At 36.9% G+C, this 15834-nt stretch overlaps 1 protein-coding gene across 24 annotated transcripts in view; it reads right to left on the bottom strand.

Moving 5' to 3' along the window:
- The window catches only part of AFDN (afadin, adherens junction formation factor), a 124741-nt gene that overhangs the window by 59415 nt on the left and 49492 nt on the right, over positions 1-15834 (bottom strand). For 19 of the 24 annotated variants that reach the window (XR_008448975.1, XM_054061418.1, XM_054061396.1 and 16 more), the window contains exons 9-14: positions 15014-15058; positions 9406-9500; positions 8421-8683; positions 6902-6971; positions 4797-4915; positions 851-912 (exon numbers count right to left, since the gene is read on the bottom strand). Coding sequence is in view for 23 of the 24 variants with exons in the window: in XM_054061418.1 (XP_053917393.1) it covers positions 851-912; positions 4797-4915; positions 6902-6971; positions 8421-8683; positions 9406-9500; positions 15014-15058 (654 nt within the window). In the remaining variant the exon portion in view is untranslated. The remainder of the gene's footprint in view (positions 1-850; positions 913-4796; positions 4916-6901; positions 6972-8420; positions 8684-9405; positions 9501-15013; positions 15059-15834) is intronic. The other 5 variants (XM_054061404.1, XM_054061406.1, XM_054061420.1 and 2 more) reach the window with 1 other exon arrangement.

Below are 15834 nucleotides of genomic sequence, written 5' to 3'. Positions count from 1 at the left end.
CAAAGTCTGAAAGAAATGGAAACAATTTAATAACATGGATCACAGAGCATTTCTTTTTGGAGGAGGAGTAAGGGAGAGGGGAGCAACATACAGGAATTTGAACTCTAAGTGTCTATTATGCACTCCAGTTACTTTGGCACAATAACAACACACTTCTATACAACGCAAGAAAAACTGGCCATCAGGGAATATTTCTGTACTATTCCCTGTCTCTGCTGAAAATTTACATCTTCAAGGCAACAGGAAAGTGCAAGGTTTCTCTTGTCCATTCTATCCTTGCAAAGCTCTCTTATTATAGGAAATTTTATACTAATAAAAACATGACTTTGCTTACTCATAAGTCTATTTAGTTTCCAATATTTGAAGCCTGGACAAATCTCTGGTAGGATATTTTCCTGCCAGATCTGAGACCTTAAAAACATGGGGACCAAGATGACAAAAAATTCTTAAATGCAAATTTAAATTTCATAAGATTTTATATAAAAAAGGTTTTGACCAAGATAAAATCTATCATCCAAGGAATGGAGAACTGTACAGAAGTGAATGAATTCAATGTACTGCTATAGCTGCAGGACTAGCAATGTTTTCACAGATAAATTTGAACATCTGAAGAGATTAACAAAGAGCTTAAATCTAATTAGAATTAGATAAGTATCAACTCGCCTCAATATCTGAAATGTCTCTTCACCCTGCCCAACAAAATCAGTTATATTAGTTGAGTAGCTATCATCTGTTCATTATCCTCTTCAGTGTTTACTTGAATTAACTTTAAGTTCTCAAACCAACTAGAATATTACGCTACAGAAAAACCGTCAGCAGGTTAGTGTTTGTAACTTGACAATTTACTCACAGCTTTCCCTGAATTCAATACTGGCAGGTAGTATCAGTTCTGGTCCATGGGTATCCTGAGATCTGAAGAAAGAAGACAAAAACTGAAACACGCAATCAACATGGGTGATATTAATTCCACTGTAAAATGACAGATTTCTTCAAATACGCTGGTTCCAAATGCTGACACAGCATCTTTCCCCAAAGTGATCTTTTATCTTCCCTCTAGAATCATTCAAACTGTATTTGCCTGCAATACAGCAGATCAAAATACAGACTTGAACTATGGAGTCTGTTTTATTAATGAACAGCCTCTTCTGCTCTGTATGGCAGACTGATAGGACCAAGTGGTTACCCACCATTCACAGGATTCAAATAACAAAAGATGGACACATGAAAAAAAGCGAACAAAGCTTAACCTGAAGTAGTAGCTCGGTTACAAGAAAAGTATTTTGTTATCTTTAACACACTCAAAACCAATGAGACCTTGGTCAACTTCTTCATCCTTTCCTCTGGTAAGGAGAAAATGAGGTAAAACCTAGCATAGCAACAACCAGGTGAGGGTAGGGGCTAGATTAAGAAACAGCAGTCGTTCCATGAGCTCCAGAACTATGCCCTTACAGAAAGTGACAGCAGCAATTTTTCTTATCAGTACCTATCAGATAATTCATAGAGGAGCAAAAACAACACAACAGACAATTGATTTTTCTGTTGTTCACGAAAGGTTAAGCACATATTGCATTCCTCCCTCAGACAAAAGCATTAATTAGGCTCTTCTCTGTAGTTAGGCACCTTTTGTCAGGAAATATGTAAAAGCGTAACATCTTCTGCATGCAACAGCCATTTGTAACCACATGTAACACTATAGGTAGCTTTCTACATTCCCAAGCAACTTTGATAAAGAAAAGAATGTAATATGATTATATAAACATCCTTCTCCTGAGAAATCAGTCTAAAAAGCAGCAAAAATTTGTTACGCCACAAAGCATAAATAGGACACTGAAGGCATATTCTTGTTGTGTTTGACAATCTTTGCCTTTATTCTGCTATCTCCTGTAGTAAAAATCAACAAGAAAACTTAGAAGGCTGACGTCAAAAGATCTAACAATATAACACTAAATTTAATGACGTTCAAACAAAAAAAGCTAAGGGTATGTCAGGATTCCGTCTTTTAAAAAAAAAAAAACCTGCAAAAATCTAACCTAACAAAACTCAGTTATGCTACCAATCTAATGCTTTATACTTACAAAGAGCTCAGCAAAACAGAACTTTTTGTGAGGAACGTTAAAATTAGGAATCGGGTGTCTGCATTCCATTATCTCCAATACCACTAGTCTCACTTCCAAACAAACTACTTTTAAGAACTCCCAAAATGTACCCAAGGCAAAAAATTATCTGCTTTGATTTCTTATTATATAATCCCTCATGCTAATTGAGGTCTGCTATCTAACAAGCAAGTATGACCATAATCTGCAACTGAATAGTCATCATCTTTTATTTCACAGAATCACATTTGCATCAAAGCAACCATATCCAGTAAGTAAATTGGAGCTATGCTCTCAGATTCAACAAGGAGTTAAATATTCAGCAACCTTAATAACAGTTCTGAAAAAGACACTCTAAGCCCAGGCACTCTAAAAAGAGTGTGGACTACAACCAAGTTGAATTCTACTGTAACTTCACTGAAAGCATTTGGAAGGTGTCCCTGCTTTATAAAACACTAAAACCTCAGGAATTCAGCTCAGGTGGGAAGCACTGTTTTCTGCCCTTTTCAAAAGGCTCCACACCCTCTCTGGGCAATCTGTTCCAGTGTTCAATCACTCTCATAGTAAAGAAGTTCATCCCATCCAGTATTTACACACATTGGTAAAAGCTGCCCCAGAGTCTTGTCTTCTCACAGCTATGTAATTCGAACTCTAGGTACCCAGTCATTCTTCCGATAAATACGTTCTTTTTATCAGAACTGATCAAGACATTGGACTCTGGAGAAAAAACACAATCACACAAAAGCCCAACTTGAAAGGGACCTTCAGAGATCATACGGTCCAAAACATTCCAATGAAAGCAGGGCTTTATCAAAGGTTATCCAGCACCCTGTCAAGCAGAATCTTGGAAATTTCCAGTGAGGAATCCTCTAATCATCTTGGTCAAGATGTTCCTCCATAGTACTATTGCCAGTTTTCAATCTCTCTCTTGAACTGGAACCACCAAAACTGACACAGTATTCCAGGCGTGGCCTAGCAAGAGACAGAATAAGTGGATAATCGCATCCTTTGATCTGTTCTAGCTCATGCAGCTGTGTTCTAGGCGATGCAGACGAGGACATACCTTGTATTTACTGCTACACTGCTGACTCAAGTTTAGCTTGCTGTACACCAGGACCTCAGGCTCCTTTCAGCAGAGCTACAATCCAAACAGTCCGACTTCAGCCTACATTCCTCTTGGCATTTTCTGTCTCCTGTCCAGGACTTTATTTTTGTTAAATTTCACGCATTTCTTGTTGCACGTGCCTCTCTTGCTGTCCTTTGAGTTTGGTATCACCCATAAAACTGGTGATAGTACATTCAATCCTGCCACCCAGTAACTTTACAGTTACTGAGGAGTATCATATCCTATACTGACCCTGAGAAACTCAGCTCACCATCAGTTCATCTTTGAGCCATTTACCGTCACTCATTGGGCCTGGCAGTTTAGACAGTTTTCCACCCATCTTGTGGATCCACTGATCCAAACTATATCTTATGATCAAGAATATTCTGGGAGATTGTGTCAATGCCTTGCTAGAATGAGGTAGATGGCAAGATGCCCACAGCTCTCCCCCTCATTATTGTCCAAGTCATTTCATTATGGAAGCCATTTGGGTTGGTCAAGAACGATTTATCCTTAGTCTTTTTCAATCACTTTCTTGTCCTTCATGTGCCTTGAAAGAGCTTCTATGAGAACTTGTTCTACTCTTCCCAGGCCTTAGTTAGTGCTGACTGGTCTGTATTTTCTTGATCATCCACTTCATCTTTTCTGCATATGGATGTAGTATTTGCTGTGGTCCAGTCATTCAGTACCTCTGATCTCCACAAACTTTCAAGGACCAAAAAATGGCTTTACAGTTACGTCAGCTAACACCCAGCAACTCTGGATGCATCCCATTAGGTCTTCTCCATTTATAATAGAAAAGAGACAATCTTTGAAGCAGTGTTAGTATTAAAATTCATTGTCTAACAAGCAGTTGAGTCCCTTTGGATTGAACTGAATTTCAACAAGGTATTATGAATACATGGAGACTGAATTACAAGAAAATGATATACAACTGGAAGGCGATGTTTTGCACTACAGTTTTGGAAACAAACTTGAATATGCAGGGCATGAAAAGTGCTATTCTGAAAAAAAATGGCCTATGAACAAAATGGGATAGCATTCATCTGCCTAGTAACACCCACTGTATCATAGAAGCAAAAACCAAGGAGCTGCTGTTATATCTATTTGCAAGTTACATAACTTTAAAAAACAAGTATTGAGAGGTAACTAAAATTCTTGCTCACAAGACTTGACAACAAAAGTATTGTAGAAATAGGAATGACTAAGTTATTTCCCTCTCCAGAGTAAATCACATTATCTTGCACTGACAAAGGAAAATTTCAAATTACATTTTTTCGTTATTAAAGGCACTTCATATGACATGCATGACCACAAAGCAGCAATGGTGTGACTTGGCTATCGGCTTGGCTTTACAAAAAGAGAACTGCAAATAACAAAATATTGAAGCGAATGCGCATATAATTCTTTTAATATTCTGAAGCTTTTTGCTTTAATTGTTAATCCTGAATTCCATTTGGAGCAAGATCCCAAAGAAAATCTCATTTTCCACAGGGAAGACCAGGTAGTTTAAAATATTTTAAGATACTGCTTGATTGATCAGAAAAACATTTCCAGATTGTTCTGTTACAAGTAGTAACGGCTTACACATTTCCTACCTGCTTTCCTGTCTGCGGTAATCTTGCTGCTGTTCTATTCTAATCATCGGCTTCACCATTCCTCGTTCAGCTGTGCTAGATGCTGATGATGCCCTATCACCATCAAGACGGCTGGTACTCTAATTCAAAACAACAGGACAGGTGCTTAGCATGCACATATTGCATTAGCCAGTATTTTTTCTTGGCAATACTAAAATGGAGTGTCAATGTGAGACTTGAAAAGACATGTGACAACAGAAGAGAAGAACACAGAACCCAAAAGCTCAGCAGGTGTTTTCATCACAATTACACATTGAAGAACACACTTGAAATTCAGAAGACAAGAAAGGCCAGCTAGGAGCAGCTACTTGTTAACGGGCTGCCAGAACATAAAAAAATTTCAAACGTCTTTAGAAGTTGCATAGTTATAAATACAAAGTAAGAATAAATCGTTAATGAAAACTTTGGCTAAAAGACAAAGTTAAGTATACAAACAGATTTAAAACTGGCTATACTCCCCGTACCCTGCTTCTGCAATAGCTCCAAGTGCCTACATTATTGGTCCATGCCATAATTTATACTGTTCTAAAGGAAATTCTGATCTGTTACTACACAATTTTTCAAGACAGAAAGTGGCAAGTCAAGTTATGCATTTTTTTATGTAAAAGTTTGTCTTCTTTCAGTGTCTCAAGCCCCTTAATAAGAAGGTTTTAATTTGTGATTTCCAACTATATCAACCCTATCAGGAAGGGGAAATCCATGTTGCTTTAAGCAGCAAAATATTTAGCAACTATTTTTCAGTATGAACAGCGGAAAACAAAACACCAGTAAAATATGAAGTGCTTCCATGTTTCCTAAGAAAAGTCTAGGACTAAATAAATTGCTTTAAAGAAAGAAAACCTACCAAAAAGTACACCTCAAAACAAGAATTTGAACAAATTATTTTTTCAGTACTGACATGTCAATCTAGTACTTCTCATCACCAAGTCTCAGAAGGCTTTCATTAAAGTCACTGTTACCCCCATCAAATAGAAAAGCAAACAAGTGATTCACCAGTGATTTAAGATGTTATGCATATTTTGAAACAGTACAACTCAAAAAAAATTCAAAAGCTTTTTTTTCCCCCTAGATCCACTACACATTTACCTAGTGAGTCTGAAAATAATATGAGGTATACTGTATAATGTCAGAAACTCCAATTCCGAGCAATTTTGTGGCATTTTAATAGTTTACAAATGCAAAATGTCACTAAATAAATTCCTGTCAGAGGTAAAGACTGCATCCAAGAAAAAAGAAAGCATTGTCACAAACAAAGCTACAAAGAAAGGGGAAAAACTGAATCAGAAGTCTCTGGAAAGAAAAAGAATTTGAAGACTTACAAATATATTCAAAAGCTATCAGAGTATTACCAATACCGACACCAACACATCAATATAACTATATCTCTTTACAAAGACTTCAATTTGGTAGTAGTAGTAAAAAAAAATAAATAGAAATGCATTTCTGGGAGTACATTTCATTCTGCTGAAATAATTCATTCGCTCCTTTCAGCAGAGGCATGTGATCATAGCACTAAGAAAAGCATTAAGCATTGTGTCATTTTGCTCCGCTCTTGGAAAATGCTAGTCTGGCACAGAATTTATTAACAGAAAGACAGTGCATAAAGAAAGCCAGAATATATTATCACCTCATAAAATGTTTATAACTATGACTGCAGTGACAGTTTGTTTAGTCAATGTATGTACAGGAGCTCAATTAAATCAATAGTCACATCCATTAAATTTTAAAAGCAATGTTAAATTGCAATTGAACACCCTGCCACATTTCATGCAAAACATTTATTTACTATCACATAAAATAATGACATATTTTGCCCAATATGAATTTCTACCTGCAAGTAATATGCCTTCAATAGGTCACTTTGGGGAGAAACTATCCTGGGCTTGAGGAGTTTATCTTTCTAAAAAAAACATTACTATTCTTGGCAGCAAACGCATGTCAAATGCTAATGCAAAGTTAAAGAGAACGGTTTGGTGGAGAAAATAAATATGTACCTGATATCCAAGCCCACCCACAACAGGAAATGGCTGTTGTTATTTATCACTGATTTAGTCATAATATAATACCTTGCTTGCTGGCAATGCTGTTCCACTGTGAACATCTCCCTCCAGGTCAAATGTGGTTTCTTGAACAGCTCTAAAAGCAAGATATTTCAAGTACTTTTTAGAAACCACTTTGTTCAACATTTAACAAACAACACACACAGTAGCTAAAATTAGTAAATTAAAATTCAAGAGGTAATATATCATGCATTCAGTTAACAATCACTTTTTAAAACACTGTATCAATTCTTTATTTAAGAACACTACAAATATTTATACAAATTTCCTTTGGAAAAGCATATTAAGTCACATTTTTCCCCAGTTTAGTGAGAAAACAAATGCACAAATATAAATAATATCAAAACATAAAAATGTGCTCAACATTGTATTTACCATAATAGACTTGCACAATTTTTTTTTGCTCAGCTCTTCAGTACTAAATGTTTAACAATCTTGATAATGTAAATCATTAATACATCATAGCAATTATTTTTATTATTTGACTATGTAAACCCGTGAGAGCATCTGTTTATTGATCTGCAGGCTAGAGGAAGAATGAACTCAAGACTTAAGCAGAATGATTACGTGACAGTTAAGTGTCCGGACATCTTCCTGCAGACAGGTCACACAAAATGCACACTGTATTTCCACATTAAAATGAAGTGGGGGAAAAAAAAAAAGGGTAAAGTATACATATATATTAACTCAGTAGATTAGCCAGAAGAGCCTCTTTCCTTAGGTGTATTTCCTTCATTCGTCTCCAAGGCAATTTGTTTTCTAAACCACAGTATGATACAATAGTACTTATCATTTGGACCCAGAGAGGATGGAAATCATGATGTATTTATTCCACGCTATCGAGTCCGAGTTGAAGATTATTTCTCATGATTATTTCTATATCCACTGAATAGAACACCAGAGTCCCTACAAGCCACTAAATCCATAACCTTTTCGGGTTTTATTAAGGACCTATGATTCTGTATGAAGATACAGAGAAACAACAGGATGGACTTGCAACACAGAAACTAGAAAATATGCAATCACACTGTAAAAAAAATGGTTGCTATATCGAGGCATTTTGTTCCCTATTTTGACAGGCTCATTTTGTGACTAACCTACTTAATTTCCAAAAGCTTCTAATGGAATTTTAGAAGTTAGTGTCTGAGAAAAAAACACAAACAACCGAGCCTAGGTTGAACTAGGCTCTCTGCACAAACACTCAGCTAAATATTTACTTTTCCTGGAGGTTAGATGAACTTCTAGACACATTAAAATAAGGCGTTCCATTATTTTTAACACAGAAGTGAACTTCAGGAAAACTTGTCTGAACACTTCATAAAGAGACACTTGCTAATCCTGAGAAAAAACACAAGGTGGAGCTCAAGTATTAAAATAGTTATATATTTAACACTTAAAAGCAGCTGCTTAGGCTAACTCATTTAAAGTTATATTCTAGTCACAGACGATTTATAAGGCCTCTCATTCTCTTTTTAACAAGGGCTATCCCCTCCATCTCAGTGGGAAGTATATAAGTTGTACTCACCCAGTTTTGTGTCTTGGACCTTTGACCATAAGACTTGCATCAACAGCTCTTTTAGGAATAATATGGTCTTGAGTGGGATCCACAAACTTAAATACATGAGACGACCCAAACTGAACCTTCATTCCACTCTGCAGCATAGTAGTTTCTGAAATACGCTGACCTTCCACATAGGTTTCAGCATCAATGCTTCTTGGGGTTACAGTAACAACTCCATCCATGTTAGTGAGATCACAGTGATGAGGCTGAATTCCTGGACCAAATAACTGGAAAAAAACAAAATAAACTAAATCATACTGCAGTTTAAACTAAAACAAAAAGATTGAGCTTCTGCTTAACCTATGAGCAGACTAGTAACTCAACTTTACCTGCTTATGAATTTTAAGGAGATCATTGGTACTAAAATGAGTTGAGATTTCCTTGCAACAGATATAATAAGGCACACAGTTAACTAAAATGTGCAGCAGAAATCCCTTACTGAAGTGTTTTTCACTTTTTTTGGCTATATGCTGTTCAGAAGTGTTCTCCTTCCACTTGCTGTTCTGATGCGAAATCACGCAAGTATTTACAAGTCCACTAACTGTACTGATGTGTACCCAGAGGGCTATATAAGAGACTCCCTGGCATGAACTTCATATAACTATACCTGTTTTATACATTTAAAAAATCCTACCTCATTCAAAGCAGTTCAGACTAGGACTTGAAAGCCACTAAGCAGTTATTATAACACTGACGTGTACCATTCAATCCAGTGATGAAAAAAGAATACTATGTTTTAACTAATGAAATCCTACTTTCCTCGTAAAGCAAGAGGGAGAAAAAATAAAATAAATAGCAGAGTTATGACTATTAACATGAAATTGCAGTAACATTTAACCCTTCAATCTTTGAACAGTATTCACATAATATTTTACTAGCTTCCATAATTACACATAACTGACCAGAGACTGGATCAGTTCTGACACCTGAGTCTGCTTGTTTTCTATACCTGAATGGAATTGTCATCAAATTTTTCAGTTCCAACTTCAGTGACACTTAATTGTAGACGATAGAGCTTTGGTTTATCTCTGGAGTCAGAACCATCTGTAGAGCAAGCGACAAATATTAATTTGCAAGTTATTGAAGTTCAGGTACTCACACAATACTTCTACATTACTTCAATTTAGTTAAGAGTAGCAATGTTCACCAAAGAATTGACATTGAGTGACATTCTTTCAACCTTTGTTGGGAATTTAGTTGTTCATCGCAGTGTAAAAACATCACAAGTAGACAAAGCGCACTCAAAGTGACTGTTATCTCCAAGTGCAAAGAAAAACGTAGTCAAGAACTAGCATTCTGAACATACTTCAAAAAACCTTCTGTATTCTCTTAGTAGTTTAAGCAATACAATTTTTGTTAATCAATAAGATTTTATGTATACCAACAAGGGGTTAATTACAAAATAAGATCTCTGCAAATTTCTGTACTAAAAGTATACACTTTCAGTATTATCTACTGTGGGTTGACCCTTGTGCCAAACTTTCCTATTGATCATATACTGAAATAGGGCAATATTAAAAGCGAATCTTCAAAATGGTTTACCTATGACAGCTTTAGTCTTGATATACAGGACTGTAGCACTACTGGCCTTATCATCAGCCCCACTGACCTATATTTTCATTTCACAGAAGATAAGGTCAAAGGCAAATTGCTCCTTCCTCCTCCCACCAGGAGAGCACATTGTCCAAATAAGAATAAAATTTCACAAGACACACTGGATGCAGCACAGGATTTAGCTGCTGCCTTCAAAGGGTAACACAGATGGGTTTTGGCATACATATAAATCCTCCCCACTTCCCAGAAAATACTATAACTTTTAATATTATCATCAGATATTAATCTGTAACTGTCGCTTCTGACTTCTCTCCAATTTGTCCCCCAAAGGGAGGATGAAAAAAGGGAGGCTGCAAGACAGTGAATGCCTTTTCTGTGGACATGAATAATGATTTCAAGTTATCCTCAAAAAGCCTTATGGTATTGCAGACATGGCGCACACAGTGACACTGTCTTCAGTAGGATACTGGTCATCTTCAAACGTTAAGTGAAAGTCAATAGAAACAGAACCTCCGTAAATTTAATTGTAAACTCCTGGCATTACTTCAAGGACCTATTTACTAAAAGCAGAATGCAAACCATTAAACCATAAAATTCCATTCAGCCTACGATGTCCTCTATCAATCCTTCAATAAACAGTACTTAAAGGAATTTTAAGTCAACAGCACAGAAAACAGTTAAGTCTGCACCAACAAAAAGCAGACAACACAAAGAAATGCAAGCAATATAACAAAGAACAGAAAACAGAAAGTTGAGTGGAGATCGGAATAAGCCCGGTATCAGTGAAAAATACTGACAGCATTTTACATGATTTTGACATTAGGAAAAGTACAAAGCATGGCTCCAGCACTAAGTTTCTCTTGGAGGTGCTGTAATATTACTGGGACAAAGACACACAGAGTCCATAGTCTAGTACTACAAACAGCCATCACGGTTTTGAGCTCCAGCTGGCAACAAGGCACCACAAGGCCACTAGATTCAGCAGACAAAGGACCACACAGCTGCTTGCTCACCCCTCCCCCGCCAAGTCCCACCGGGGAGCAAATTCAGAAGAAAGAAAAGCAAAACTCATGGGTTACGATAATGAAAGGGAGGGATCATTCATCGATTACCATCACAAGCAAAACAGACTTGACTTGGGGGGGGAAAGAATAATCTAATTTATTACCAATTAAATCCAAACAAGATACTAAGAGCTAAAACCAAATACCAAAAAGAATATCATCTTCCCACTTCCCCTTCTTCTCAAGCTTGACTTTTACTCACCTCCCCCATAGAAGGGATGGGCAATGGGAGTTATGGTCAGTTCATCACACATTGACTCTGCTGCTTCTTCCTCCTCAGGAGGAAGACTCCTTACACTCTTCCCACGCTCCAGTATGGAGTTCCTCCCTCAATTATTTATGAATCGAAAAGTCAAACATTCCCCCTCCTGCCTACATCCCAGTTTGTTAAAACTGGCACCCAAAAGATAAAAGGTTCAGTTTGGAAGCAAAGATCATTACTCAACATGCAAAAGTAGTGGAATTTCAAAAGTCAGTGGCACAAAAGTCAGGGTAAATTAGCTAGGACTTCTTGATTTCTTATTGCACTTTCTCCTAAGCCCTTTATATACACATTAGTGAATAGGATTTATGGTCTAGTGATTTCACCCCTATACTAAATATACTTCCCCCAACCCTGTACTTGTTCATTTCTGAGGTCTTATTAAATAAAAAATCATTTAAAATATTCCTAAATATTTCTGAAATAATCTGTAAAATACCTGATGAAGCATTATGTTTTCCAAGTGTTTACTCAAGGTAACTTCTGGATCTCATTCCTGAGTTCAGCATTTGTAAATACTCAATCAATACCAAATTTCTACTTATAAAAGCATAGCCTCAAAATAGCTGCATGTCACATAAAATGGGTTTTCCCATAAAACATATATTTCAGTATTACAATGTTTCTGCTGAGGCTAACTAGGACTTTTGTATCTCTGGTGTGTCCCGTGTAACAAGAAAAAACTTACTTTAAAACCACAGCACAAGGATACAAACACTTTTTTGTACCCAGAAAAATGAGAAAAAAAATCATGGAGTTACTGAAAACTATTCAGAACACCCACATAACCACCTATCAGTAAGAGCCGATTTCTATAGTAAAAGGTATCTTAATCTTCAACAGATTTACTACATATTCTAAAAAAGATAAAAGGCCTTTTTGTTTTAGGAGAGGGATGCAGGAGGAAAGGAAGGCTGCATTATACTGCAATGTAAAGTCTTGTATTTCCCGTTTTTCAACAGCTGGAAGCTCACTTAAACGTTGTTTGGAATGCATTCCTCCTGACTCACTGCAGCAGGGGACAGATTCTGCAATACCCATGGCAAAGTCCCTGCTCCCCAAACATGACAGTTTAAGAAGGCCATTCTTCACCTCTAAGGACCAAACTTTAAAGAATTCTGATGGCTCAGAGGTGGTACATATAATTGAAGTAACGTAACTTAAGGTCCAGAATTTGGGAGGGGGAGGGAGTAATGTATCTGTGTTTTTCACAAAGCAGTAATTTTCTTTCAATTCAGACATTTGAAAGGTCAAAGTTCTCAGAAACACGGGCATTAACAAACAATACAGAAGAAGTAGCAGGCTCCCTTCATGCATTACTTCACCACTAACAGGCAAACCCTACACCACTTTAAAGATAATTTTAAACTGATTTTGCTATTCCAGTGCAGGGAAATAGTATTGATTTAAAACTGGACTAAACCAGATTATGAAGATCAGATCATGGAAAACAGTAAGTCCAAAGCTGAATAAAAAGCATACACCCAAAGAACTGGACCTGTTAAGAATTAGTTAAATCCACATTTGTAAAGCAGCGGATTTCCTACACAAGTTCCTGAGTGCTAAGAGTCATGAAAGTAAGAACTTTAAGAGATTGGTAGGGCAGATTTAAAGACCATGTCGAACTTGGGACATAAGTCTGGTCTTAAATTTCAGACAAGATGTGCATTTCCAGCAGAAAGAAATAGGAGTAAACATTTTTGGTAAAGGAAGATTCAGCAAGAAACGTGACAGACAAAGATTCTACAAACTAATGTGTAAAAGTGTTACTACATACGATACTGCAATTCTGTTATCAGAAAACACTGGTCAGGGAAGCTGCCCTGGCCAAGGCTTTCAAGCTTCTCTAATTCTTTGAGTTGTTATACCTGAATGTCCCCAGCGTCAGCTCCACAGCTGAGAACTATTACTACGTGACAAAGTAGGGAGAAAAGCCGAATAGCCTTAAGGTTTTGCCTTTCCCCCCCTCCCCCCTCTTTTAACACTTTATTGCTTTTATTTCAGGCTTCCAGAATAAATCTCAGAGGCCCACATCCTAAAAAAATGGCTTTTTGTCATTTTCTCAGCCTTTAAATAGTACAATTGAACAACTGAAATTAATAACACCACCTGAACTTATCAACAGCCATGTTCACAGATAACCTAGGCAGTATCCTCTATTCAAAGTGCTGCAATATCTCACTCCAGTCTATCCAATCTATTTCTATTACTATCAGATTCATCTTAGTTTTTTGGTTCATTTACATGACATGACAGAGACAACTGCCAACTAATACATTTACAGCAACAAACTACTGAAGTGCATCCTCTACCATACTGTGCAGAATCTGATCTTCACTCCATAAAACAGTCATACAACCAGCAACTTCAGCAGCTGAGGATAAGTGGAAAAACAGGACATACTTCCAGCAGCCAACTTACTGGATTTGTGTAATTGCACAGGACATGAAACTGAAGTCTACTAGGTTCTTCTGCAAGAATATAAACAGCCAATGTTTTGACAGAAGTACACTTCTACAGGAGTTATTCCTACAATAAATAAAAGTAGCCTGAAATTCCTTGTTCCCAAGAGACAGACAAGACTCTAGAACGCTATGACATCTTTTTCACACTCTAAGATCAAGATTCAAGAAATCTTATTTTTTTTTTCCCCATAAGATGCAACTAGACTTTAAGCTTTCTACTTAGTTGTCAGGTGTTCCTGCAGAGCTCATCTATCTTAATTAGACCAGCACACTCTGCAGAAATTTTCAGCTCTCTGGAATAATGACATTAATGAAAGGGAAGTCCAAATTCATCAGAGTTGAGCACTGGCAGCGTAAGTTCGAAGCGTTCCTTAAAGCTCAGTATTATACTCCATAGTCAAGAAAAGGTGTGAAACACCAACAGACATATAGTACTTTTACAGTAGTCTACAAAATAAAACGAGGAAACAGATGCTTAAAAACTAAGAAAATGAAAAGTTGGGTTTTTTTTTTTGTATGCATTTCACCACAAAAAAGGAAGTGGCTTTGTATTCTTGTCAGTTGGGCAAAACTAGTGCATATCTGAACATTACCCTAAGGAGAATCAGAGATCCACAAGGACTCGAGGTTAGGTTGTCAACTTCAAATGCTACAGACAAAAACTAAACAAAACTTTACTGTCTAATGAGGCTAAATCTTTGAGGTACACTGCTAGACAACATGAAAACCAGGCAGCAGAAATAGTGAAGGATGCTATGGAACACCACAGAGCAGAAAGTGAGGTCACTTTAACAGCGGTCCAAACACTATTTCCATAAAAATCATCACTGATTTCATCCACTTCATCAACGTAGTCAAACACTGAAAAGCATGTTTAAGTTACATGTCATTTACCCAATCCACTTTTTAACTATGAATTCGGAAAGCAGATGGATCAAAGAATATTCCTCTTTCTACCACAGCACTGCTCGTTAACCTTAGCTGGAAGGTTGAACTCTTTGGATGGTAGCACATTCATGATGTATTTGATGCTTGTTCACAGGTAGAATAATTAAATGGCAGCTGACAGAACAGATAACTACTTCACAGAAGTTGTCCCTTGGAAAAAAAGATAAGCAAGACAGCCTTTCATTTGTCAAAAAGAAACAAAAGATTTACAGCCAGCAATGTTTTTAGTGACTAATGAGAGAACAGTATTAAATATAGCATTACCTTCGTAAGCGTGATAGTTGTAGTAGGCAAAGTGATTCCTTCTCCCTGGGGTTAGAAACACATGCAGAGGACCCAGGTGAAGGCAGCACCAGCAGAACAGATACCATGCAGAACATGCGGAAGAGGGCAGGAAAAGAAAAGAAAAGACAGGAAAGGGTGAAACTGTTGCCTAACAACTCATTCAGTCTATAAGGACGAAGTGCATTAAACTCTTTCATCTTTAGAAACCGAACAGAATATAAAGGCATCAGTACTAAAAAGCTACTGAATGAAACAATCCTTATTGTTTAGAAAAGCGACAACAAGCTGTTAGAAGAAAAACACGAACAATAGGTCAGTCCCACAGGCAACCTACAAAGGCTTAGTACACAGCATTGCCACCTGTGGCACTTCAGATTGTTTTTCCTCTTTCCATTAATGGATGTCTTGCTTCACTGCCCAGGCACAATGTTTTAATACTAAAGCAACTAGGCTCCACAAAGAGTAAGAGTTTAGAGCACAGGAAATCAGAATTACTATTCAAGGAACCCAAAATATTAATATGCAAATCCAACCTCAGCATATAGAACACAATACAAAATACACAATATGTTCTGTGTACTGCTAATTTTATCTGGCCTTTTTTTAAAAGGAAAAAAAAAAACCCACACACTATCTGACTATGAATTTAACCTCCTGTTTACAGTTCTGGTCAAAGTTTTCAGGTTTTGTCTTTCAGTTTTGTACCTTGCTTCCCAAACGTTAAACAACCAACCTCAAAACTGAAATCACTTGTTTGGATACCTGCATGTATCCAAATTATATTTAATAGAAAAAGAGCT

Source organism: Cuculus canorus, chromosome 3 (assembly GCF_017976375.1).
Source record: "Cuculus canorus isolate bCucCan1 chromosome 3, bCucCan1.pri, whole genome shotgun sequence".
NCBI classification, from domain to species: Eukaryota; Metazoa; Chordata; class Aves; order Cuculiformes; family Cuculidae; genus Cuculus; species Cuculus canorus.
The sequence above is the reverse complement of the archived record's forward strand: the minus strand, read 5'-3'. Positions and strand labels throughout refer to the sequence as shown.